Raw genomic sequence first — 25,889 nt, 5'->3', positions numbered from 1 at the left:
TTAGAACTTAACCTTTGGGATGCGGGGTGGGAAAGTCTCGTGTGAATGTTCGTCTCACACAGGATAATGGAAGTGGAGTCTTTGTTATTCTGTCTCTGTGGAGAAAGGAGGTTGCTCTGGTGGGTGTGACTTTGGGAAGTTTTTTTGAGTTTAAGGTGAGTACAAATAGTTTTTTTAGCAAATGTTAACATGTTCATTTATTCCTTTAGTTGCTCCAGTCCAAGCTCAGCTTCCCAGGCAACTCCTGTGTGGGAAAATACTAATTTATGAGAAGGCTCACGCCTTCTAGTACTAAGTAGAAATTATTGGAATACGTTTTCTAAACCTTTCTGGTGCTTTGTCACATATTACGTGTAAAATGGATGGTCCCTAAATTCGAAAAATTATTTTAATCTATCTCACAGTACTTGTTAGATTATTGCTACTTTCAATATCTTTTCCAATTATAAATGTATTTGATTTGTTATATAGTAAAGTAGTACTGTGACTGGAACAGAAGCCTTCAGTGTGATTGTAAATTGTGATTTCTCTACAGTTCTAAGAACATTAGAAAAAAAGAGAAAATGTTGGAGCATGACTAACTAGAAAATTGAGCAATATGATATTCAGCTGATTATTTTAAAGTTAAGTAACTTCTTCTCCTTTACTTTTTTCTGTTTGTATTCCTAGGTAGCAGACAAGTGATAATAAGAGTTCTGGAATTGCTTACAGAGGATATGACACTTATTGGTGAAGCAATTTCAACAGATATCTGGGATGACAGCAGCCTTTTTGGTATAGATATGGTAAGAATCAATGTTTTCTTTGGGATATAGGGAATAGTATTTTTTAAGATTTTGGTTCTTTTAAGCCGGTTTCATTGTCTCATTCGTGTTCAAAATCTTTTTTCTTTTTGACTCAATATGTCCCAGGCTTATGTTATAAATAGCCTGGAACAGGCCTATTTTTCCAAAGGTTCTGGTTACTTCTAATAGGGGAAGGTATATTAAGACCAAAACCAGGCCATTAGAGGTGGTTATAGCTACTGTGATATCATTCTTTTCTTTCAGGAACAATTAGGAAATACGTATTTTTAAAGATCGTGAGTTTATTGCTATTTTTCTTATTTTAAATTTGTATTTCTTATGCTTGCGCTTGTAGAAAGTCTTCATTCCTAGCAGTATCAGCATAATTGCTTATTAGCTTTGACCTTAAACATACATAAGATAGTTTCAGAACAGCAATATTAACATTACTATGAACAATTCTAATGAAAAGTTCAAGATTTCCTGGCTGTTCTTTTTGAGATAGACTAATCTCACTAAGGATATACAGTCAAAATACTGTGCCTTAAAGCTACCGTTACCCATTCAGCATACAGTTAGATTTTTTTTGTTTGTTTTCACTATTGGGAATTGTTTTTTCTTCATAAAAATGTAGCTCAGAGATGCCTCTCTCCCATCCAGTTACCTTTAAGATGTTTTCCTTATTGGTAGTCATTTTTATTTTCTGGCTATTTTTTTCTATTTTTATTTTATTTTTGCAAATGTAAGCAACTAAGTATGTAGATTCTTATCCTCTCCCCATCCTGCATAAAAGGTGGTATATTATAGACACTGTTTTGCACCCTGTTTTTATAACTTAAAAATACGTCTTATGTGCATAGAATAGTAGGTATGGGGATTATTCCCCATCTATCTATACGTGAGATTTTCTTGTTCTTTTTTATAGGTAGCAAATGCTTCATTGTGTATTTGTTAACCTAGTCTCTTGATGGATATTATTGTTAATATAAATTATGTACGATGAATAATGGGCTTATGCTATTTCATAAATGTGCAGGTATGTCTCTAGGGTAGATTTATTTAAGTGGGCATGCTGTTTTTCTAAAAAACTTTTATTTAGCTTCAGCGGTACGTGTGCAGGTTTGTTATATAGGTAAACTGTGTCATGGGGGTTTGGTGTACAGATTATTTTGTCATCCAGGTAATAAGCATAGTACCCGATAGGTAATTTTTGTGATCCTCCTCCCACTCTCTGCCGTCGAGTAATCCCTGGTGTCTGTTGTTCCCCTCTTTGTGTCCATGTGTTCTCATTGTTTAGCTCCCACTTATAAGTGAGAATATGTGTATTTGGTTTTCTGTTTCTGGATTAGTTTGCATAGGATAATGGCCTCCAGCTCCATCCATGTTGCAGCAAAGGATATGATCTCATGCATTTTTATGGCTGCATAGTATTCATTGGTGTGTATGTACCACATTTTCCTTAATCAGTCTCCCATTGATAGGCATTTAGGTTGATTCCATGTCTTTGCTATTGTGAATAGTGCAGCAGTGAACATACACATGTATGTGTCTTTATGGTAGAATGGCCTCAAGTGATCTGCCTGCCTTGGTCTCCGAAAGTGCTAGAATTACAGGTGTGAGCCACCACGCCCGGCTGAGCCATGTTGTTTATGTAGTAGTACAGCAGTTCCTCACTTGGCATCATAGATAGGTTTTCGGAAACTGTGACTTTAAGCAAACTGACTTATAACAAACCCAGTTATTTTTTCTCATCAGCATTTAGTGAAACGGCATGGAACTTGTAATGCTGTTTCATTAAAGTCAGTTTCCAAGAACCTGTTGACCAAGTTAAGTGAAGGCTTAGTGTAGTTTATTCATTTTATTTCTGAGTAGTATTACATTGTGTGGACATACCACAATTTGTTTATCCATTCACCTGTTGGTGGACAATGGGGTTGTTTCTAGTTATTACAAATAACATTCCTATGGACATTCCAGTTGTTCCACATCTTCAACATCTATTATGTTCAGTTTTTTTTTTTTTGGGGGGGAGAGGGCATTCTGATAGATGTGCAATGGTATCTTAGTGGGTTTTAATTTGCATTTCCCTAGTGACTGATGATTTTGAGCATCTTTTGTAATTTTTAGAGAGCAAGTCTAGGTTTTTTTTAAAAAAAACACTTATTCTTAAGTATTCTTTTCAATGCCATTGTGAATGAAAATTTTAAAAGTTTTTGGATTGTTCATTGTTAGTATATAGAAATACAATTGATTTTTGTGTATTAATCGTCTGTTTGGTGGCCTTGCTGAACTTACTAGTTCTGGTAGTTTTTTTTGTTTTGTTTTGTTTTCTGGTAGATCCCTTAGGATTTTCTACCTATAAAATCTTGTTATCTGTGAATAAAAACAGTTTTAAGATCATCTTATCTGTGAATAAAGACAGTTTTATTTCTTTCTATTCACTCTGGATACCTTTAATTTTTTAAAATTGCCTAATTGCCCTGGCTAGAAGCTTTAGTATAATGTTGGATGGATGTGGTGAGAGCCTTCTTCGTGATTTAGAGGGAAGCATTCGATCTTTCACCATTAAATACAAGATTAGCTCTAGTACATTTGTATTTTGTAGATGCCTTTATAAAGTTGAGGAAGTTCCCTGTATTCTTAGTTTGTTGAAAGTTTTGATCATGAATGATTATTGTATTTTGCCAAATCTTTTGTCTCTATTGAGATGATCATTTAGCTTTTTGAAGAGCAGAAAAACTTAATTTTGATGAGGTTCAGTTTCTTAGTTTTTCTTTTATGGATCATGCTTTTGATATTTTATCTAAGAAATCTTTGCCTAACCTGGAATACAAAGAGTGTTTCCTATGCTTTCTTTTAGAATTATTACATATGTTTTAGGTTTTATATCTTTGATTAATTTTGAGTTGATTTTTGTATCTAGTACAAGGTAAGGAATGAACTTTTTTTTTTATGGGTATACAATTATTTTCTCAGCACTATTTGTTCAAATGACTGTCCTTTCTTTCCTGAATTCCTTACCAACTAACTATATATGGGTTTACTTCCGGAATCTATTTGATCTGTTTTCTCTTATGATGCCAATACCCAACTGACTTAATTATTGTAGCTTATAGTGAAGGCTTATAGTTAGCTATAGTGAAGCTTATTGTAAGTCTTGAAATAAGGTAGTATAAGTCCTTCAACTTTGTTCTTGTTTTTTTTTTTCTTTTTTTTTTTTGATATGGAGTCCTCGCTCTGTTGCCCAGGCTGGAGTGCAGTGGCGCCATCTCGGATCACTGTAAGCTCCACCTCCCGGGTTCACGCCATTCTCCTGCCTCAGCCTCCCAAGTAGCTGGGACTACAGGCGCCCGCCACCACACACACACACACACACACACACACACACACACACACACACACACACAAAAAAAAAACCTGCTGTGGTTTTGAATGGAATTGAGTTGAATTTGTAGATCAATTCAGGAAAAATTGACATCTTAATAGTATTGAATCTTCTGATCCATGAATACCATATATATGTCTTCACTTGTTTAGCTCTTTATTTATTTTTATTTTTATTTTTTTTAACATGGAATCTCATTCTGTCACCCAGACTGGAGTGCAGTGGCATGATCTTGGCTCACTGCACTGTCCGCCTCCTGGGTTCAAGTGACTGTCACTACAGCTTCAGCCTCCCAAGTAGCTGAGATTACAGGCATGTGCCACCATGCCCAGCTAATTTTTTTGTATTTTTAGTAGAGACAGGGTTTCACCATGTTGGCCAGGCTGGTCTCGAACTCCTGACCTCAGGTGATCTGCCTGCCTCGGCCTCCCAGAGTGCTGGGACTACAGGCATGAGCCACTGTGCCCAGCCTTATTTAGCTCTTTAATTTGTCTCTGCATTGTTTTGAAGTTGTCAGTGTATAGGTCTTATACATTTGAGTATTTCAGTTTTGGGTCTTGTCCACTGGCTGACTTTTCTCTTTATGGATCTTAATATTTGATGTGTGTAGTAATTTCTGATTGGATGCTGGACCTTTTCAATGTTACCATGTTGAGTATCTTGATTTTTTATTTTACCCTTTTAGAAGCACTTTGGGAGGGTTCTGAAGCACTTTGGGAGGCCAGCATGGGAGCATTACTTGAAGCCAGGAGCTTGAGATGAACCTGGGCAACAAAGTAAGATCTTGTCTCTTCAAAAATTAGTAACATTAGCTGGGCATGTAGGTGCATACCTATAGTCCCAGCTATTTGGAAAGCTGAGGCAGGAGGATCACTCGAACCCAGAAGTTTGAGGCTGACAGGTGGTTATGTTACTTGTAGAGCAGTTTCATTTTCTCAAGACTTTAAAAAATTTTGCTAGAATGGGTCTAAAATAGTGGTTTTCAACTGGGGGGTAATTTTGCTTCCCAGAGGATGTTTGGCAACGTCGGGAGCCATTTTTGATTGTCACACCTGGAGTGGTGCTGCTGGCTTCTAGTAGATAGAAGCCAGAACAGCTCACCACAACAAAGAATGTTTTAGCTCAAGATGTCAAAAAACCTTGAGGAAGTGTTAAGGTTGAGAAACCCTGATCTAGAAGAACCTTTGCTTGGGGTTAAACTCTGCTCCTGAGATGTGATCCTTTGGGACCTCTATTGAATGTCCAAAGTGATGATTGATGACTGTCTACTCTGCCTGGTTGAAGACTGAGTTTTATTGTCTTGTGTGAGCCCTGGGAGTTGTTCAATTTAAATCTCAGTAATCATCTTTGGTCTGTATTTACAGAGTATCTACCTATAATCTAAGCCACCTAATCTCAGCATGGTCTGGGTGGAAACTTGTTTAGGTCTCTGAAATTCTTTCTTTGCATAGCTCTCCCACAATTCCTAACCATGTCAGCTTCCACAGGCATCTTCATCTCCTAAAGTCATCGAGACTGTCAGACTCTTTGGATTTCTCTTGCCTGTGTTTGCTGTACAGTAATTGTTTTCAGGTATAGTAGGACTCTCATTGCTTATTTTCCTTCTCTCTGGCATCACAGTCCTGCAATGACACTATGCCACTTTCTAGTTGATTTCTGGGGAAGGACAGGAGATGTCCTTGTTATTATTTCATGGCCAGAATTGGAAGTTTTACGTAAAGTTTTTAATTATGTCATTTAAGCAACTGGCCTATCTGTGAGTTATTAGGAGCTTAAATGTACATTTATCTAGAGTGAAAATTCTGGATCAACTTTAGAATAATCATTAAAAGTGTGGAGAGTTCAGGATACCTTGTTTTTTGCTGTTTGTATTTCAGTAGAGTAGATAATTTTAGAAAATATGGAATTAAATTTTGTTTTTTTTGCAAGAAGTGTTTTGATAAGTAATATTTTGCATGAGTAATCAACATGTGTACAGTAGTAGCCTTAAGAATGTTATATTACAACATAATATTTAAGAGATCTATGGAATACCAGAGTATGTCTCCATGTAACTGGAAACCATATCTTTTTTAACATTTCAAAATATCATAAATCATTTGTCATTTAATATCTTTCATTTTGAAATTGTCATCTGATAACCTTGCCTTCCTTGAAGATTTGGCATTCTATCTCTTCTGTTAATGTGAATTCCTAATGTCTGGTCTTCCTTCCTCTCCCTTTCTTCCTTCCCCTCTCCCTTTCTCCCTTCCCTTTTGCTGCCTTGTCAGGCCAGTAGAATCAAAATTTATTAGTCATAAAAATATATATTGACTCTTACATTTATCAGTTTTTTTCTCTTTATGCTATTTTGATGTAAGTTGGTCTATATTTAATTAAACATTGTTACAGGCTGTCTGAAATCCTTGTGAATAGAGGTCTGAATATAAAAAAAATAAATTACAGATATTTACATAATAACAATACCCATGTAAGAAAGAAACCCAAACTTTTATTTTTTTCATAACACGAACCTCTTAAAAAGAGAAACAAATTGCATATTTTAAAATGGGTATATTTTCAAGTCTTTCATTTTCTGATAATAGTTCTGAATCTTGGTTTTTCTTTAGTCCTTAAGGTTGTCACACTATTTTGTAGTACTTTTAGGAGATTTTTCACATATTGAAGATTTTCAACAAGTAAATTTTTCCTTTGAAGTGTGAGGAATGCTTTATCAGTTGTTTCTTAAATTAACTTAAATTTTCTTGGCCAGAACATTTATCTGTAAAAGTTAGTCATTCACTTTTAACTTTTGGCTGCTGGTACTTTATGATTCAATGAATTATTTTTACTTTAAAGGTTAATTCTGTTGTACAAGTGCCAGTTGGTATGTTACAAATGCTAAATAAAACAGAAGTACTTCAAATTATATTTGATTTACTTGTTTAAAAAGAATAAATGTCTCTTTTCTTTGGCTATATTTTAAAAGAAGCAAACAAGTAAAATTTCTTAATGTTCATACTTTTGCCAGTTTTCAAAAGAAAGACAGAAGCAGTATTTTTGTTGAGTCATTAAAGGAACAAAATAATAAATGTTGCTATCAATTTAGAAATTAAGTACCTGAGGATATATAATCAAATCTCTAGGTATTTCCACACAGTACTAATATCAGTAACATCAATCATGTCTGGAACCCTGTAACTCAGCATGGAAGGGAATTTCAATTTCCCCCCTTAATTGAATATTTTTATATTACTCGAAGTAAATAAAAGAAAAAATATTTTCACCAAAATTAGTTATGCTGACCTAAAGTATGTCATATGTCATTCCCCCTAGTCCTCCATCATCAAATCAGGTCTATTTTTTCCCTATTTACATGCTAAGTCAGGTTCAAGATGCAAGGAGAAAGTAGCTTTCACCTCCTGCCAGATAACCTAGACTCTTAGGTCTATATTCTGTTTCTTTTCCGCATTTCTTCTGTGTCATTCCTGTCATTTCAGTCATTGGAAAGCAGTCTTTTCATCTTTATGACTCATTGCTTCTAAATTCCCATCTGACCTGCTGTGAACTGGTAACTTCAACATCAAGGCATGTTGGTAGAATTGTAGAATGTTGGTAGGACTTCAAGAGGGGCTAAGAGGATTGTGAAAGAAACTAAAGATCTTTGTATCCAGTAAGGGCTCATTAAGGATATTTGGACCAGATTGTGAATTGATAACTGGTGTAGTGGGATCTCTAATTACATAGACCTTCCCTGCTGCTGCCACCATTCCAAAGACAGTTATTTTAACTCACATTTCTTGATTGCCCATTATTAATATATGCTAGGCACTTGGGATATCAAATAAGATGTAGTGCTTTTTATGCCTGTGGGTGATAGATACTTTTAATATGACATTAGTAAAACAGAGATAAGCATAAAGGAATAACACTTAAACTAAGATAGTTTAAATATAGCACTTACTATATGTCAGACACTAAGCACTATTTATGAAGTCATTTAATTATCATGACCCTGCAAACTCCATAACTGAGGCACAGTTTATTTTTCAGGGTCACTTGTGGTTTTGTATTTATAGCCATTATGTTTTATTGCCAGTGCTTTGAAAACACTATGAACTATGAACTTGGTATGTCAGTGAGGGCTTTTTTTTTTTTTTTTCTCTTCCCCAGACTCAGAGTCTCACTCTGTTGCCCAGGCTGGAGGGCAGTGGCATGATCTTGACTCACTGCAACCTCCGCCTCCTGGATTGAAGCAATTTTTGTGCCTCAGCCTCCCAAGTAGCTGGGATTACAGGCATGTACCACCACTCCTGGCTAATTTTTGTATTTTTAGCAGAGACTGGATTTTGCCATGTTGGCCAGGCTGGTCTCAAACTCCTGGGCTCAAGTGATCCTCCTGCCTTGGCCTCCCAAAGTGCTGGGATTAGAGGCATGAGCCACCGTACCCGGCCTCAGTGAGGGCTTTTTGTAGATCTGAATGAACTGAGTTTTAAATTATAAGTAGGATTTGGCCAAGCAAATACAATAGCTTTTTTTTTTTTAATCTGGCAGAGCGTGAGAATGAACCATGAGCCATGACAAAGAGGCATGGATAGTTCTGATCGGAGATAAAGGATACGGCTGGTAGTAGATGGAACACAAGCACCTAGAGCATGAAATGTGAGGTGCAAATAGTGGAGAGAGACTGGTGGGATAAATGAGGGTCTGCTGGTAGGGGTCTTTTGGCATGATGCTGAGTAGTCCTGCCTTTCCTCTGAAGGCATGATGAGATTGCTTTTAATCAGAGAAGTGCCTTGTGAGACTGGCAGGAGGAACTGTGACTGGCTGCAGTGTGGAAGGTCCATTGGAAGCATGTGAGGGGCAGAGCTTGCTGCAGTTTCTTACTCCAGGTGCCTTGTAGAATCCACAACCCATTGTATATTGCAGAGGTAGTGTGTAAGTTGTGTTTACACTATAAAATCTGTTTTATTGGTAATATTTAAGACATTTTGCTAACCTGGTATTTCAGTTTTGTACCTTCTGTTGTAAAAACTATGAGTATCCTGTGAGGACTGGTCTTTTCCCCCACCTTCAACTCCTTTAGGGTTGTTGCTTAAACATCTTTAGCCCAAAGAATTAAAAAATGTGGGCCAGTTACTATTGTTTTTCAATCCTTTCCTACAAAACAAAACAAAACAATACAAAAAGCCATTTTTTTTATGCTTAGAAGAAATGTTGGAAATAGAACTGTAAAACTCATTCTTAAAGTATTTTCTTTTTATGATATTTTGAGAAGTACTCAATTCATCATTAGAATTAGCAAGATTATTTTAAACAATTTCACAAGTAAATAGACTTGAATAATAGAGATGTTGTTCCTAGTACTGTTTTCATGGAGAAATACTGTATGGAGGAATTAATTGCCTGTCAATATAATAAGACTGTCACTGTATTTCCAATTTGTTTTCTCTAGACCAGTAGTTGTTTGTATGAGGGCGTTTTACTTTTTCTGTTTTAATTTTGTAAGGATTGTTCTACTTTCGGTTTAAATATTTATTGCTTTTTAGTTTTATTTCTTGGGGATCAGAGAAATATAGCCTTAAATATACATTGAAGTTTTCTTTGTGGCAAAGTATGTTTAAAGTTAATTTTTGTCAGTGTTTCTTGGAAACTTAAAGAGAAGTTATATTCTTTGCAGTGTTCAAAGTTTATGTCTATTAATTTTAATTATGTTCAAAAAGACTGAGTTAAAATTTATAAGTCCATATCAATAACATGTTTTGTTGATGTCCTGTGTTATTCAGATCACAGACTCATTTTTATTGAGTCTTTATTGTTAAACATGTCATCAGTAGAAAATTACTCTAATTTATTTTGCCCTAAATTATTCACTATTCATATTGCTTAGAATTTTTGTTTTAATTCTACTACTCATTGAACTTTTAACCTTTTATTCACAAAGTTTTTTTAGAATTTTCTTTTCTATTTTTACTTATAATCCCATGACAGTTAAGGATTTATATATAAATTTTTAATTTTTGTTTTTTACTTCAATATGAAATTGTTTCATTTATAGGAAAATTTAAACTTTTTATAGTATAGTTATGCTTGGTCTACTCTCAAAAGTTTTTGCCTTGTTTTGCTTATGTAGATCATTTTGTCTTCCTTTTACTTCTGCAGTGACATTGTTGTACAACCATTATCATTATCTATGCAACTTTTTCATCATCTCAAATGGAATCTCTGTACCCATTAAACAATAACCCCTCATTCTGCCTATCCCCAGCCCCTGGTACCTCATATAAGTGGAATCTATATTTGTCTTTTTGTATCTGGCTTATTTTACTTTTGTATTTGGCTTATTTTATTTTATGTTTTAAAGGTTCACCCATGTTGTAGCATGTATCAGAATTTAATTCCTTTTGAATGCTCAACACCCTTTTCTTTTTTTCTTTTTGAGACAGAGTCTTGCTCTGTCGCCAAGGCCTGAGAGCAGTGGTGTGATCTTGGCTCACTGCAACCTCTGCCTCCTGGGTTCAAGTTCAATCCTGCTGGGATTACAGGCGTGAGCCATCGCGTCCGGCCTCCTTTTCTTGCATGTATATACAACATACCACATTTTGTTTCTGCATTTATTGGTCAGTGGCCACTTTCATTGTTTCCACCTTTTGGCTGTTGTGAATAGTGCTGCTGTTAACCTGGGTGTGTATACATCTCTTTTGGAGACCCTGCTTTCAGTTCTTTTGGGTATATTCCCAGAAGTGGAATTTGCTGGATCATATGATAATTCTGTGTTTTTTTGAGGAACTGCCCACTATATTTTCCACAGTGGCTGCCCCATTTTACATTCCCACCAGCAATGCACAAGGCTTCCATTTTTTCCATATTCTTGCCAACGACTTGTGCTTTTTGGGCCTCATACCTTTTAGTTGTTCCCTGTATAGTCATCCTTGAATTGAAGAAATTCTGGTATATTAGATTTTTGTTCTTAGTTTGCAGGTATTTCTCATTCTTCTTTTCATATGTTTTCAATGGAAAATTGAAAGTTAAGTACTTCAGTTTTTTTTTTCTTTCTTACTGAGGGTGTCCTTTTACCCGCTAGTTTATGGGGGCATATCAGTATATCTGGGATATACTTTGTCTATATTGATGTGACTTACAAGACAGTCTACTATGCATAGATTCTTCTTCATATTTAATGTATACCTTTTAGTTTAAAAGATATGATTTCTCTTGAAGTAGTAAATTATTTAAATTTATGATGGCATAACATTTTCCACTTGAAACCTTATTATCTAAAGAGAGTTTATAAAATTTGATATTTAATTGTTTTTTAATTATTTGACTTTCCTTGATGCATTTCTTTAGAAATGTTGGTATCAATTTGAGGACAGAGATCATCATGTCTCTTGTACTAATGCATTGTTTTTTCATTATGCCTGCCACTGTGTTAGGCGTATAGTAAGCATAAGAAATACTTGACGAGGGGTTTGCGTGTTAATGTTCCAAATTGGAACAATTAGGCACTAGAAACTAGGAGGAATTTATGGTTCATTTACCTTTTATATTTTATTGTTTGTATTTATTCATTGTTAAGATTCATCATATTAAATACTTAAAGATTATTGTATTTTTAAAATGTAGGTGGTTTATCATTCTTTTGTGCTTTTTAAATTATGTCAGCAGGCATTGGTAATTCTCAGAGGAATAAATTCTGTTTTGATTTGTTTTCCTATTTAATGAAAATGATAATATTTTAAACTGTTCTCCATGGCTTTTGTATACTGGCCCCTAAAATTGGTTGTTTTCTTCTGTTTCATGTTGTGTAAATGTTTTCAGAAGGAGAAACTACTCCTGGTGTTGGGAGCCCTTGGAGAAACCATGTGCTACCATAAAAGTAGTATCAGTTTGGAGCAGCCAGAGGTGATGCTTGTGCACCACAGAATGGCCTTTATCAGCATTTCCCTGTTTGCAGTTCGACTGCTACAAACGCTTCTCCCTGTTGAAAAGGTAAGGCAGGCAATGCTGCTCATTTGTACTTTACAGACTATTATAAATAAATGCTCTGTTGTAAATTTCTTCTGCTCTTTTCATGTGTGAAGGTATTGTGCTTTAGGCCATTTTCAAAATAAGTGTAACAGGTTATATGGGAAATGAAGAAATTGAGAAATGGCTAACATTTTGAACAATTTTGACAAATCATTTGATGGGAAATTATTTTTTAATCTTGCTGTTGCTTTTATTGCATATGTTTTATTGCAGTCCGTACGTTTGTTTGTTTATTCCTTGTTCATTCAGTGAATAATTTATTGATTGCTTACAGTGGACTAACAGTATTACTTGCTGGATGTAAAACTGAATAGGTTAGAATTAGTCCCTGGCCTCATGGAACTTAGTTTTGTAAAAGACAAGACTTGGCTGTTATCTATACATATACATATACATATACATATACATATACATATACATGTATATGTTTGACTTCTTTGGTTTCTTTAATAACTTTGGGATCACTTGAGGGAAGAGATTATGTCTTAATATACGAATACATTTTTCCATACATATATACATATATAATTGGTACACTTGTATCTTTTAATTGATTGGAGGGCATTGAAAGCCTACTGATCTTATCTCTGCAGTGTGTGTCTTGGTTCTTATCATTAATATCAAGAGTAGCCTTTCCTTCTTTTCAGCTAGGTACGTGTTGTCAGAGTTCTTTACTTATTCACTATTTCCCAGGTTCCTTGACACACAGAATACAAACAATAGTTTCCATTGCTGCTCCAGAAATTATTTTATAGTTAGCATATCTTAATGTCATAGAACCTTTTCTTTTTCTTGTTATATCTATTCAAAATACTGTTAGCAGTGCTTTAGTTTCTAAGTGTTGGTCAAGTTGGTTTCTGAGGACTGTCCTATTTCTTGTATTTCTTGTACTTTATGTATATTGCTGGTGTGTTGCATATTTTAGTAACTTAAGGGATTTTTTTTTTTTTGGTCCCATGCATTTCTCTTGAAGGTATCCCACTATTTCCTTTCTGTCAGCAACTTAATTGCTTAATATTTTTATTTTAGCACCTGATCAAAAGAATTTCAGAAGTCATCTTTGGTAGGATTAAATATCCTGATTTTTATTTGATTCATCTAGTTAATATTTGGTAACTTGTTTTATGTCTAAACCATATTTGTAGTTTGAGTTACGTAATATATGATTTCATACCTTAGTATGTCTTTTGAAAGTTGTTTTTTTAATTAACGTGTTGCTTTAGGTGTCTTTCACAAAGCTGCTTTTCTGCCCATGATAGCAATAAACTATCTTCTGTGCTAGTCTTTATTCTAGTACTTTTCTTTTTCCTACTTTTCTATTTTACCTAGACCTTTCTTTTCTTAAGCTTTGGTGTTTTCAGTTTTTAACTTTTATTCAGAAAATAAAATGTTCATTTAAAAAACATTTTGATGTACAAAGAAGAATAAAAATTCATTTATAATTTCAAGTTAGTTTTGAGGCTTTTTTCTTTTCTGCTTTAAGTCCAATTGACAGCATCTATAAAAGTTATTTATTTATTATTATTTGTTTTTTGGTTTTGTTTTTGTTTTTGAGATGGAGTCTCACTCTGTCACCCAGGCTGGAGTGCAGTGGCACTTTCTTGGCTCACTGCAACCTCCACCTCCCAGGTTCAAGTGATTCTCCTTCCTCAGCCTCCCGAGTAGCTGGGATTATAGGTGTGAGCCACCACACCCAGCTAATTTTCGTATTTTTTTTTAGTAGAGACCAGATTTCACCATGTTTGCCAGGCTGATCTTGAACTCCTGACCTCAGGTGATGTGCCCGCCTCGGCCTCCCAAAGTGCTGGGAGTACTCACGTGAGCCACTGCACCTGGCCTGTTTATTCTTTTTTTTTTTTTTTAACCATTTCTTATTATCTAACATACATTTTCCATTTAATTAAACACTTCATAAATTTTAATGGGTACTAATATTTTACCAGCAAGATGTTTTATGATTTCCACAAGGATTCCAGAAATTAAGCTTTTAGGTTTCTTTTTTTCTTTTTTTGGTATTTTGATAAATAACACTATGCTGAATTGCTACTTACACATGTTTACTCATATTTTGGATTCTTACATTCCTAGTGGCATTACTAGTTCAAAGGCTGAATGCTTAAACATGTTTTTATTATAAGCATAATTTAAAAATATTATAGTTTCACGAGTTTCATTGTTTTTAACTAAAGAATGGATAAAAAGAGTAGTACCCGGAAAAGATAATTGTGAGAATATATGGCCGGGAAATTACTAAAAAGAAGCACTTTTTGAAAGTGCCTAAGGCTGATGTCTCTTCTGTGTGTTTGCCAGTTACAGTTTCTGAAATTGTGCACTGTTAGTTTAACTAGAACACTTAAATTTTTAAATGATTTTTAAAATGCTATCAGAAAAAAACAATTCTGTAAAGGCTTTTTTTTTTAAACTTTCATATACATTCAGAAAAGTACATAGTTCAGTGCTTTTTCTACTAAGTGAATGCATCTGTCTTTAAAAAGTGACCACCCCCATAACAGAAAATAGAATGTTACCTGCATTCCAAAGACCCCTTCCCATCTGTTACCTCTCCCTCCTTCTCCAAGCCACACTCCTTTCTGACTTCTGTCACTGTAGATCAATTGGCCTGTTTTGAATGTTGTTTAAATGAAATTATAAAGTATGTACTCTCTCAACTCCTTCTTGAGGTTCATAACTATTGTTGCCTATAGCATTAATTTGTTAACTTTTATTACAAAATATTCCATTGTATGAAGTCTGTTAAAAGTGATTTTAATATGTGTAAATATTTCTTTAAAATCTTCTTACTGACTGTATTTTTAAACGTGAGGTTATCTCTGAATTTGAATGTTAGTGGTAAAAATATCTCAGATCATTCAGACATCAGTGTTTCATGGTGTACTTATTACAAAAACGAAGGAGTGGCACACTAAAATGCAGGTATGGGAGAAATTATGAAAACTAGAAAACTATTCCTTATGCCTCTTTGTTGCCCTTAGTTATTAAACATTTGCAGCTTTGTTTCCTAGAATTCTGTAGAGCATATAGTCCAAACTCTATTTTCTTTTTTTTCTTTTTTTTTTTTTTTTTGAGTTGGAGTCTTGCTCTGTCACCAGGCTGGAGTTCAGTGGCGTGATCTCCGCTCACTGCAACCTCCGCCTCCTGGGTTCAAGCCATTCTGCTGCCTCAGCCTCCCAAGTAGCTGGGATTGCAGGTGTCCCCCACCATGCCCGGCTAATTTTTGTATTTTTAGTAGAGATGGGGTTTCACCATGTTAGCCAGGATGGTCTCGATCTCTTGACCTCTTGTTTTGCCTGCCTTGGCCTCCCAATGTGCTGGGATTATAGGCATGAGCCACCGCGCCTGGCCCAAACTCCATTTTCTAAGTATCACTTATATACACAATGTATTATCAGGTGATCCAGGAAAACGGATAAAACACTGCATTTTAAATATAGTATTTTGCTTTAAGGAAAATAACATCACTTGTGTTACTTTTAATTTTTAACTTGTATTCACTAGTCGTTATGTTTCTGAAGTCCTTTTCTGTTTTGAAGAGTGACAATTTTTCAAGGCATAAGCATCAAGAATGGAAGAATTCCAGTCTCTTAAGACAGGAATTGAATTTAAAATATGGGTGTCTTCCTTAATATTATATAAATGAAAAATTAGTGGTGCTACAATTGCTTGCTATTAAGTATTGCAAATGGTCAATCTATCTATGGGTCGAAGTATTGATGGAAAACTTATCCTATCAGTTGCATCATGTAGTTTTTGATTGTATTTTTTCATCTATGTGCTTATTTGGACAGGAACCAAAAAGAAATCAGTTATTTATTTTACTTAGTGCCAGAATAATGTAAAGTTAATTTTCCATGCTTTTTTTTTTTTAAAGGTAGTTATTGTTTTATTGTTTCTGTTTTTAAAAACAAATCAATTATCTAATTTTTGGTAGTTATTTTAAATATATAACTTGGAACTTTATTAAAACAATTTTGATCATTGTGGGAGATTGTAATTAAGGTATTTGTTTTTAGATGATTATATTTGTTTTGATTAATTGATTAAGTACTTTAAAATGAGATCTAAACAAAAATGCTATTTCATTGCTGTTAAATTTCTTCTTTGGTTTATATAAATGTAAGGTTATGCTGCCCTCTGTCTGTTGCTAGCCCACTAATAATTGAAGTAGAATTTGGACTCTGAAACTTTTTGCCTTTAAAGTGGTTTTTTTGAGTTGCCACTGACCAAGTAGGTAATTTGGATGTTGGAAAATAAATATGAATCTATGTAGAGATTTCCTAAGTTTAACAAAATGTCCTCTGATGCCTGTTTTGAAACTGATATTTGTTGATATTAAATGATTTTGGAGAATACTCATGGATAGGTTAAAATGATACATTGGTAATCTTGTGAAAAATATTGTGGTTGAGTAAACTAAATTGGTAAAACAAATGAAGGTAATTTCATCTGGGGAAACATCTGGGAAGTAAGAGCTAAAAGTACTAGCCCTGTTCTGGAAGCAGAAGCACAGAGCATTCTAGGAACTGCTGTTACTCTTAGCTAGTGATGCTTACCAAGACTGAGGAAGAATTTGTAACACAAGGTCTTTAGCTTTTCAGGGAGGTATATAAAAAGATCTAATGATCTGGTGAAGCCAGTTGAGTGACTGAGAGCAGTGCTTTTCAAACGGTAATGTTCAAACAGATCACTTAGGGATATTGTTAATCACATCTTGCATATTCTGATTCATCAGGTAAAGGGTAGGGCCTGAGAGCTGGCATTTCTAACAGACTCATAGAATTATGCCATGGCTGCTGAGTGGCTAGTTTACAGGAAACATTTATAGCCCCTCCTCCCAATGCACATGAGGTGATGTTGCTGATTATTTTTTATCTAATAGGGGTGATGGATTTGCACTGAAACATCTTCACTTTTAGTTCCGATGGCATGTGACTAATGCTTATATATGCAGGACAGCTATCTTAGATTAGGGGTGTAAATTGTGATTAGTCCGTTGGGCCATGTAAAGATTAGCTAATGACATTAGCATGGGGCTTTGAGTTGCTGAGATAGCAAGAGTTTCAAATACAAGTACGCAGGGTGAAACATTGGAATTCCTTTGTGGTGAAGCGAGAAAAGGAAATTAATATTTATTGAGTGCTATATGCCACATGCTCTGCTTAATGCTTGTTTAATTCTCACAGCAGCTGTTATTTTTCTGACTAGAGTCAGAGAGAACTCTCTTAAACTAGAACACAGTGCCTTTAGAGTTAGATCCATTAGGATTTACTCTCTTAGCACAGTGTAAATCGCCTTTGCTAATTTCTCTTTATCTTCCTAACTCTTCAGGAGTGGAACCCCAGGACTGACAGTAGTCCTCATGAAATACATCCCATTTGTGATTGTTAAATGCCATCTATTTGTTGATGCCTGCCAAATTTATACTTCCAGACCAGACATATAACCTGAACTCTGAACTTACCTATATCCAGTGTCCTTTTTGATGTCTTCACTTGGGTGACAATAAATGTCTCCAACTGAACATGTCCCAAACTTCGTTCTTTGTTTCCCCTTCCAAATATGTTCTTCCTATAGTCTTGCCTGTCTCGGTAAATGTCAACTTTGTTGTTCAAGTTGATGGTTGATCAGGCAAAAACCTTAGAGTCAGCCTTGATTCCTTTCTTTTGCTCATATGTAGATATAATCCCTGAGCAAAATTTGTCATTTCTCCCTTGAATACCTATACAGAATCTGAATACCTGAGTTAAGCCCACCATTCTGTCCTGCCTGGATTACTGCAGTAAAGTCCTCTGTCTCTTAGCTTCCACTTTTGCACATTACCATCAGTTCTCTACAGACCAATTTTGATATTTGTTTAAAATGTTCCAGTGGCTTTCAGCAGAGGACAATTCCTTATGATGACCCAAAGCCTTAACTGATCTGGCCCACCACTCCTTTCTGACTCCATCCCTCAGAACCAGCTCCACTGGCTTTCTTGCTACCAAATAATAGTTTTTGTAATTGCTCTTCCCTCTTCTATAAATGCTTTCCCTCAGATAGCCATGTGGCTCCTGACCCTTCCAGGGTTCTACTTAAATGTCATCTTATTAGCGAGGCCTTCCTCTACTACTTTGGAGAAGTAGCAGTTCCCTGCCTCCACTCCCCATTACTTCTCTGTTCCTCTTCATCTTTCCTATCCTGTTTTAAAACACTTTTTAGCCACACCTAACATCTTAGGAAGTATATCGATTTACACTACTTTCTTCAGTGGGATGTGAGCTTCATGCGGGCAGAGGTTTTATTTTGCTCTCTGCTGGGTTCCCAGGACTGGAGAGGTACCTGGCATATAGTGGAGGAACATAGTAAGGCCTAATTAATATTTGCCGAGTGAGTGAATAATAGGTGAGCAGATAATTGAGTTTCTCTTTTTCCTCCCCCGCCCACAAAAAAAAGGAAAGTTCTTCACAGAATAATGAAATTTCTCTTTACTTTCTAATAGCTGCTGTTTTACTAATCTGGAGGTTTGTCATGTCTGTGTAATCTAAAATTTTGATTTCTGTAGTTTCTGATCTTCGTTTAGCAACTATATTCATTTAAAGGTATCGTTGTTTAGCTGATTCAGCTCTTAGACTTTCAGGTAGTTAATGATTATCCTTGAAATAGGTTATCCATGAAATAAATCATGACCAAACCCACTTTTGTAAAGACAGCATTTCAGCTGTAATAGTGAGCCTTGTCAAGAGATTTTCTCTGAACGTCAAATTTTTAGTCCTTTTTATTCCTTTAATTGATATTTAGAATCCTGTCACAAAACTAGAACCATTTTTTTAAAAACCATAATTCTTTCAGTTTTAAATCTATTGATTTAAGGTTATAATGTGTATAATATTTCATTTGGGCATATTGATTTTATACTAATTAAGGGGCTATCTTCTGTATTTTAGAACTATTTAAAATATTATATTGAATTTCCACTATCCCCTCTAAAAGACAAAACCAAAGAAAAAATTCGTTTCTGTTCAAATCAATCTATAGCTATACTTGATTTCGTGTTATTAATATGTCATTAATAAGCTCTGTCATGTTCAGCTATGGGATGGGGAAGTGTTCTTGTCTTCAGTTTATCAGGTTATTGGGGAGATTTGCGTACATGTACAGAAAATACTTAGAGAAAAAGGCCTCATGCCTTAGTTCAATAGCAGAGGTATATACAAGGTGCAGGGCTCAAGGAGAGAAGAAGTTGGTTTGGGGAAGAAGAAAGTAGTTAGTATCTTAGGCTTTGAGAAAGAGTTGATATTTGGACTTGAGACATTTTGTATTGAAAAAAGACATAGAGGTAGAGGTAGATGATGTGTTGGGAAATGGGATTTTCTTTGGAAAAAGTTTCAGTTTTTTGACAAAGAATTGCTAAAAAGGAAGTTGGATTAGATTAAGACTATAGCCCACTATGTTTCTCTAAAATAAGTTTTTTTTAAACAAAGTTTTAATTTTTTTGTTTTTTTAATTCACCAAGGCAAGCGAGTTTTTATCAGAGCCTATGTCAACAGCATTATTTCTCCTTTCTTTGGACATGCCTATTTCTTTGGAATATCCAAATATTCATGAAGCTGTTGTGGCCTATTTGGAACAGCTGAATTCTGAAAACTACAGTATTTATAAACGAACTGCAGAGGCCGTTTATTCAATTGAATGCACCTGTAACTTCCTGTCTGATATTGGGAAAGAGGTAAAAAGCTTTTTTAATATCTCTCTTAAATCCCTTTGACATATTTTGAAAATTTAATCTATACTTTTCAAATTGATGGACATATAATTGAATTGTCACAGGTGGGATACATTATTCCTGAGTGGGTCAATTATACATAACCTGTTATTTAACAGGTTAAAGTAAGGATACGATTTGTATAGAAGTAAAACGAAGACTTTAATTAATGGTGTATATTCCTAACATCAGTGATTTACAAAAAAGCAGTGGTTATTACAAATGTCTTAATATTTAATAATGAGTACCTCTATTAAGTGACTTACTGATATGAACTGAATGACAGTTGATGTAACCAAAATTATAAGGGCTATTTTAGTGCTTACTTGTAGACATATTTTTGCCTCAATATTTTATAGATAGTTATTACATATATATAAAGCCTGATTTTTAAAATATATTAAGTACAGTGATGAACTACATTGTTTATAATGTATTAGGATGACTTTATGGCAGTGTTACAGCAATAATTATGTGTCAGTATTTATCCCTTTTAAAAATACTATTAGAATATTAGTATGTTATCAATGAAAGGGTTAATGGGTCTTAGAGACAGACATTGACACAAGAGTTGTTTATTGTTTGAAAATAAGGACATGGATCCTGAAGATCTTGAAGAATTAGGGATAAAATTCTTACTCATTTTGGTGCCTACAGTAGAATCTATCTGAACCTATTTATTTTCTTTGAATTTTTTTTTTTTTGACAGCCTTCTCAGTTGCCTAGGCTACAGCCTTGATCTCTTGGGCTCCAGCAATCCATCTGCCTTGGCCTCCCAAGCAACTAGTACTATAGGCACATGCTACCACACCTGGCTAATATTTAAATTGTTTTGTAGAGATGAGGTCTCACTGTGTTGCCCAGGCTGGTCTTGAACTCCTGGCCTCAAGCTGTCCTCCCACCTTGGCCTCCCAAAATGCTAGGATTAAAGGTGTTAGCCACCGTGCCTGGCCTTGAACTTGATATTTATGATTTTTCTTACTTACCACTATAGTTTGTTTTTTTTTTCCCTTTCCTTTTGCCATGTTAGTACCACTGTCTTCTTGTTTTCTCTGTGATAGAATTTTGAATTGTGTCTTTAAGTTGAAGTATTTCTGTGGCTTTTTTTTTTTTTTTTGAGACGAAATCTCACTCTGTCTCCCAGGCTGGAGTGCAGTGGTGCAGTCTTGGCGCACTGCAAGCTCCACCTCCCGCCTCAGCCTCTCAAGTAGCTGGGATTACAGGCTCGTGCCACCACAACCAGCTAATTTTTTGTATTTTTAGTAGAGACGGGGTTTCGCCATGTTGGCCAGGTTAGTCTTGAACTCCTGACCTCAAGTGATCTGCCCGCCTCGGCCTCCCAAAGTGCTGGGAGCCACTGGGTCTGGCCTCTGTGGCATTTTGTGTGGTCAGTTAATCACACATGTGTTCAATGTCCTGTGTGTTTCTAGTGGTCAGGCTGCTACAAGAGGCAGGTTTATAATAAAATAAATACATTAGCCCTACTTTTATTAGGGGAGGTAGAGCTACAAAGAAGTAATCAAAGAACCAGGCAACTTGATTGTAACTTTAAGCTTACTCAGAGTTAAATAATAGAAAGTCTCATGTGGCATTTAGCTAGGGAATTTTCCTACATTTCTCCACCTAGGCTGACATTTTTAGGTTGCTTGATGAGAAAGTGGACTTAAACAAATGTAAACAGTCTCATGGTCTCTGAATGGTCTAATTTCTTGAAGCTGCTTAGTTAGCTGTTGAGAATATCATTGCACATGAACTTGACATTTATTGTTCCATTCTGCTTCTTTTGTAGGGAGAGAAGAATCTCTTAGAATTAGTGGAGCTGGCAGACCAAGCCTTGCGTAGCTTTTCCTATCATCAGCATTTCCCCCTAATAAAGGAAATCATCAGCATTTGTTCAAAGATGTAATATTTTCTTTCTTAATGTGATTACGTTATTATTGGACACTTAGGGTGTGTGTAAACTTAGAAACAGTGAAAGTGAAACTGACTGTATATCTTTGTTATTATTTTTAGTTTAATTGCTTTTATATGTGTCTGATTTTTAAAGGGTATATGTACAGCTGCATTAGGATACTTAACTGTTATATTCAAGATTAAACTTCAAAAATATCATGCCTACAATCAAAATGAATAATCCTTGGATTTTTATACATTTGTTTTTGGTATCCATCCAGACTATTCACACACATTGTTTATTTATCTTTAAAGTTTTAATTAATAACTTAAACTGAGAGTTTTGTAACTTTTATTACTTTGTACCTTTTTCTTATGTGGATTTTTAGAAAAGACTGTGTATTGGTTAATTTATTTTGAGGACATCAGCAAATTTCTATTTAGAACTTAGTGTCTTTATTGCTTTTGGAAAGAATAAATTCTGTGATGTGATAATCATTAACTGAGTAGGGGATTTTAAAGACATTTTGGGTTTTTAAAAATACTCTTTAAGACAGAACCTCCTCTGCCCTGAAACAAATAAGTGCTTAGGTGAGTACTTGCTAATATTGGTTATTTTTAATAAGATCTCAGTTTGAGGAGTTGGAGTAGGAAGAAATCCCTTCCAGTATGCTTTGCAGTCTTTTGCTTACTAACTTACTTGCCTCAGATGTCTTGGTTGTTTTACCTTTTCACCAGCTGGAAATCTGCTCAGGCCAGTCCATTACTACAAGGAGAAAGTCAGAAGGTGCTTCTCCATATGTTGTCTCACCCATTGCCACGAGTGAAAGCTGAAACTTACCACCACTGTCTGGAAATCACGAAGGTGAGGTTTTGTTTTTTTGTATGTTTTGTTTTTGAGAACAAATAGTAGACTCTCTTGTTATACCTTCAAACTTAATTTACTTGACCTTTTGTATGAGATATAAGAACTATATCCCATAAAAGTAGATGATAATTACTAGTCAATTCTGGAAAATTTGTACTATTAAATTCTCTTAACTTAGTAAGTCCAGCAATTGAATTGCTTTATTTGAAGTTTTATTAAGAATTACATTTATGTTGTATTAATGATGGAAAAATTATAAGGAAAATTGATTTCCAGGTATTCAAAAGTGATTTCTATGCCCAGGAAACCTTTTAGGTTGTTATGGCCTAGATTTTATGGTTTTAATTCTGTTTTTTTAATGTTATTTTTTATTTTTCTTTTCTTTTGAAATATTTATTTTTCTGTCTTCTTAAATGATAAAATATTTCAGCATAGAATATTAAATATTTCAATATTGAAAAGAACACTGTACATAGGACAATATTTAAAAGTATATATATTACTGTGTACTCTTGAAAGTGTCCTTTTGTATTTAACACTCTTGTAAGTACTATTTGGTTATAATAAGTGTTTACATTTTGCCATTTTTACTTCTGATTCATTTTTATTCAAAGAAAAATACTAGTTATAGAGGAAGCTTCTTTGCTTTCTCTTCTCCCACCAGCATAGCCTAGCCACTCTTACACAGCTGGTGTATATTCTTCCCATCCAGTTGGTGTATATTATTTATAAAGCTGTATCTTTATATATAAATATTATCTTTAAATAATTTAAAGAATTTTGTATATAGCATGATTAGTATATATAGCAGGATTTGAGATTTGCCTAGTTCATTCACCTTAACTGCTATTAAGTTTGAATATACTTCCTTTTATTGAATGATAAATATTTAGGTTCAGTCTCCTTTTTATTGAAGTAAGTTTTTCAGTATTTTCAGTGACAGTCTGTGACTGTGTGCATACGTTTGAAAATGTCATGATTTCACTTTATTTTGAATAGTAATTTGGCTGCATATAAAATACAGGTTGACTGCTAGTTTTTATTAGCACTTTGCCAGTATTGCTTAATTCTTATTCGGCTTCTATCATTGTTGAGAAGTCTGATATCAGTTAATTATGATTTCTTTTAATTTTTTTCTCTAGTTTGTTTTAAAATATTTTCCTTTTCTGTGGTGCCCTGCGGTTTCATTAAAATATGTCTCCATGCATACATGATTTTCCATTTATCTTGCTTAGGACTTTTCGCTTTGAACACTCCATCTGCCTTCACTTCTGTATAATTCTTGGTCATGCTTATTTTGAATATTGCTTTTCTCTTATCCTTGCTGTTTTCTCCAAGTGGAACTCTTATTAGACCTGTGTTAGACCTTCTTAGTTTACCCTTTGTGTCTTTTAAGCCTTCTTTCATATTTTCCATATCTTTTTAGGTTTTATTTGGGTAGAATTTCTCAGTGTTATCCTTTCAGTACACTAATTCTTTCCTCAGCTTTGTCTAATTTACTTTTTTTTGATGGTGATATATATATATAACATAAAATTTATTTTAGGCCAGGTGTGGTGGCTCATGCCTGTAATCCCAGCATTTGGGAAGGCCAAAGCAGGAGGATCACTGGAGCCCAGGAGTTTGAGACCAGCCTGGGCAACATAGGGAAATCCTGTTTGTACAAGAAAAAAAAAAAAAAAATAGCTGGGCATGGTGGCATGTGCCTGTAGTCCCAGCTACTTGGGAGGCTGAGGCAGGAGGATCGCTTGAGACTGGGAGGTCAAGGTACAGAGAGCTGTGATCATGCCACTGCACTCAAGCCTAGGCAACAGAGTGAGACTTCATTTCTGGAAAAAAAAAAAAAAAAAAAGAAAAAATTTTACCATTTTAACTATGTTCTAAGTGTACAATTCAGTGGCATAAGTACATTCGTATTGTTGTACCATCATCACCATTACCCATCTCCCAAATTGAAACTTTATAGTCATTAAACAATAACTCCTCATTCTCCCCTTCTCCCAGCCCCTGACAGCCACCTTTCTACTTTCTGTCTCTATGAATTTGAGGTCCCTAGGTAACTCATATAAGTAGAATCATACAGTGTTTGTCTTTTTGTTACTGGCTTATTTCACTTAATATAATGTTCTCAAGGCTCATCCATGTTGTAACATGTATCAACATTTCATTCCTTTTTAAGACTTAATAATAATCTATTGTCTGTATATATGAACACTCCAATTCTGAAAATCCAAAATCTAAAAGGCTCCACAATCTGACACTTTTCGAGTGCCGAAATGACACTTAAAGGAAATGCACGTTGGAGCATTTCCAGTTTTGAATTTTCAGATTAGGGATGCTCAACTGGAAAGTATAATGCAAATATTAAGAAATCCAAATAATTTCAAAATCTGAAACACTTCTGGTCCCAAGCATTTCAGATAAGGGACACTCATCCTATACTACATTTTGTTTATTCATCCGTTGATAGGCATTTGGGTTGTTTCCATCTTTTTGCAATTGTTTATATACCCAGAAGTGGAATTGGTAGATCACACAGTAATTCTGTGTTTAATTTTTGAGGAATTGCCATACTGTTTTCCACAGTGACTGTACTATTTTATGTTCCCACTGGCAGTGCCAAGGATTCCAGTTTCTCTTCATCCTTGGCAATACTTTTTTTCTGGATTTTTTTTTTTTTTGAGATGGAGTCTCGCTGTGTCACCAGGCTGGAGTGCAGTGGCACGATCTTGGCTCACTGCAACCTCTGCCTCCCGGGTTCAAGTGATTCTCCTGCCTCAGCCTCCCAAGTAGCTGGAACTACAGGCGTGCATCACCATGCCCAGCTAAGTTTTGTATTTTTAGTAGAGATGGGGTTTCACCATGTTGGCCAGGATGGTCTCGATCTCTTGACCTCATGATCCACCCACGTCGGCCTCCCAAAGTGCTGGGATTACAAATGTGAGCCACCGTGTCTGGCCTTGTTTTTTTTTTTTTTTTTTTTTTTTTTTTTTAATAATAGTAACCATCCTAATGGGTGCAAAGTCATTTCCCATCATAGTTTTTTTTAAATTTATCAAGTTTTGATTATCACTTATACGTTTTTCATGTCTATACCTTTTCTTTGCTTTCTTTAACTGACTTGTTCTTTTTTCATGTAATCTTTCATTAGTTTCTGTTTTTTTTTTTTTTTTTTCCAACTTTTATTTT

The 25,889-nt window shown here is 34.9% G+C and overlaps 1 protein-coding gene across 3 annotated transcripts in view; it reads left to right on the top strand.

Annotated features, from left to right (window-relative positions):
- Positions 1-25,889, top strand: part of RTTN (rotatin) — a 202,514-nt gene that overhangs the window by 16,961 nt on the left and 159,664 nt on the right. For all 3 annotated transcript variants that reach the window (XM_034944011.3, XM_063597359.1, XM_063597360.1), the window contains exons 10-14: positions 670-785; positions 11,971-12,141; positions 19,691-19,903; positions 21,729-21,841; positions 22,571-22,697. In XM_034944011.3, the coding sequence (XP_034799902.1) occupies positions 670-785; positions 11,971-12,141; positions 19,691-19,903; positions 21,729-21,841; positions 22,571-22,697 (740 nt within the window). The remainder of the gene's footprint in view (positions 1-669; positions 786-11,970; positions 12,142-19,690; positions 19,904-21,728; positions 21,842-22,570; positions 22,698-25,889) is intronic.

Source organism: Pan paniscus, chromosome 17, assembly GCF_029289425.2.
Source record: "Pan paniscus chromosome 17, NHGRI_mPanPan1-v2.0_pri, whole genome shotgun sequence".
NCBI classification, from domain to species: Eukaryota; Metazoa; Chordata; class Mammalia; order Primates; family Hominidae; genus Pan; species Pan paniscus.
The sequence above is the reverse complement of the archived record's forward strand: the minus strand, read 5'-3'. Positions and strand labels throughout refer to the sequence as shown.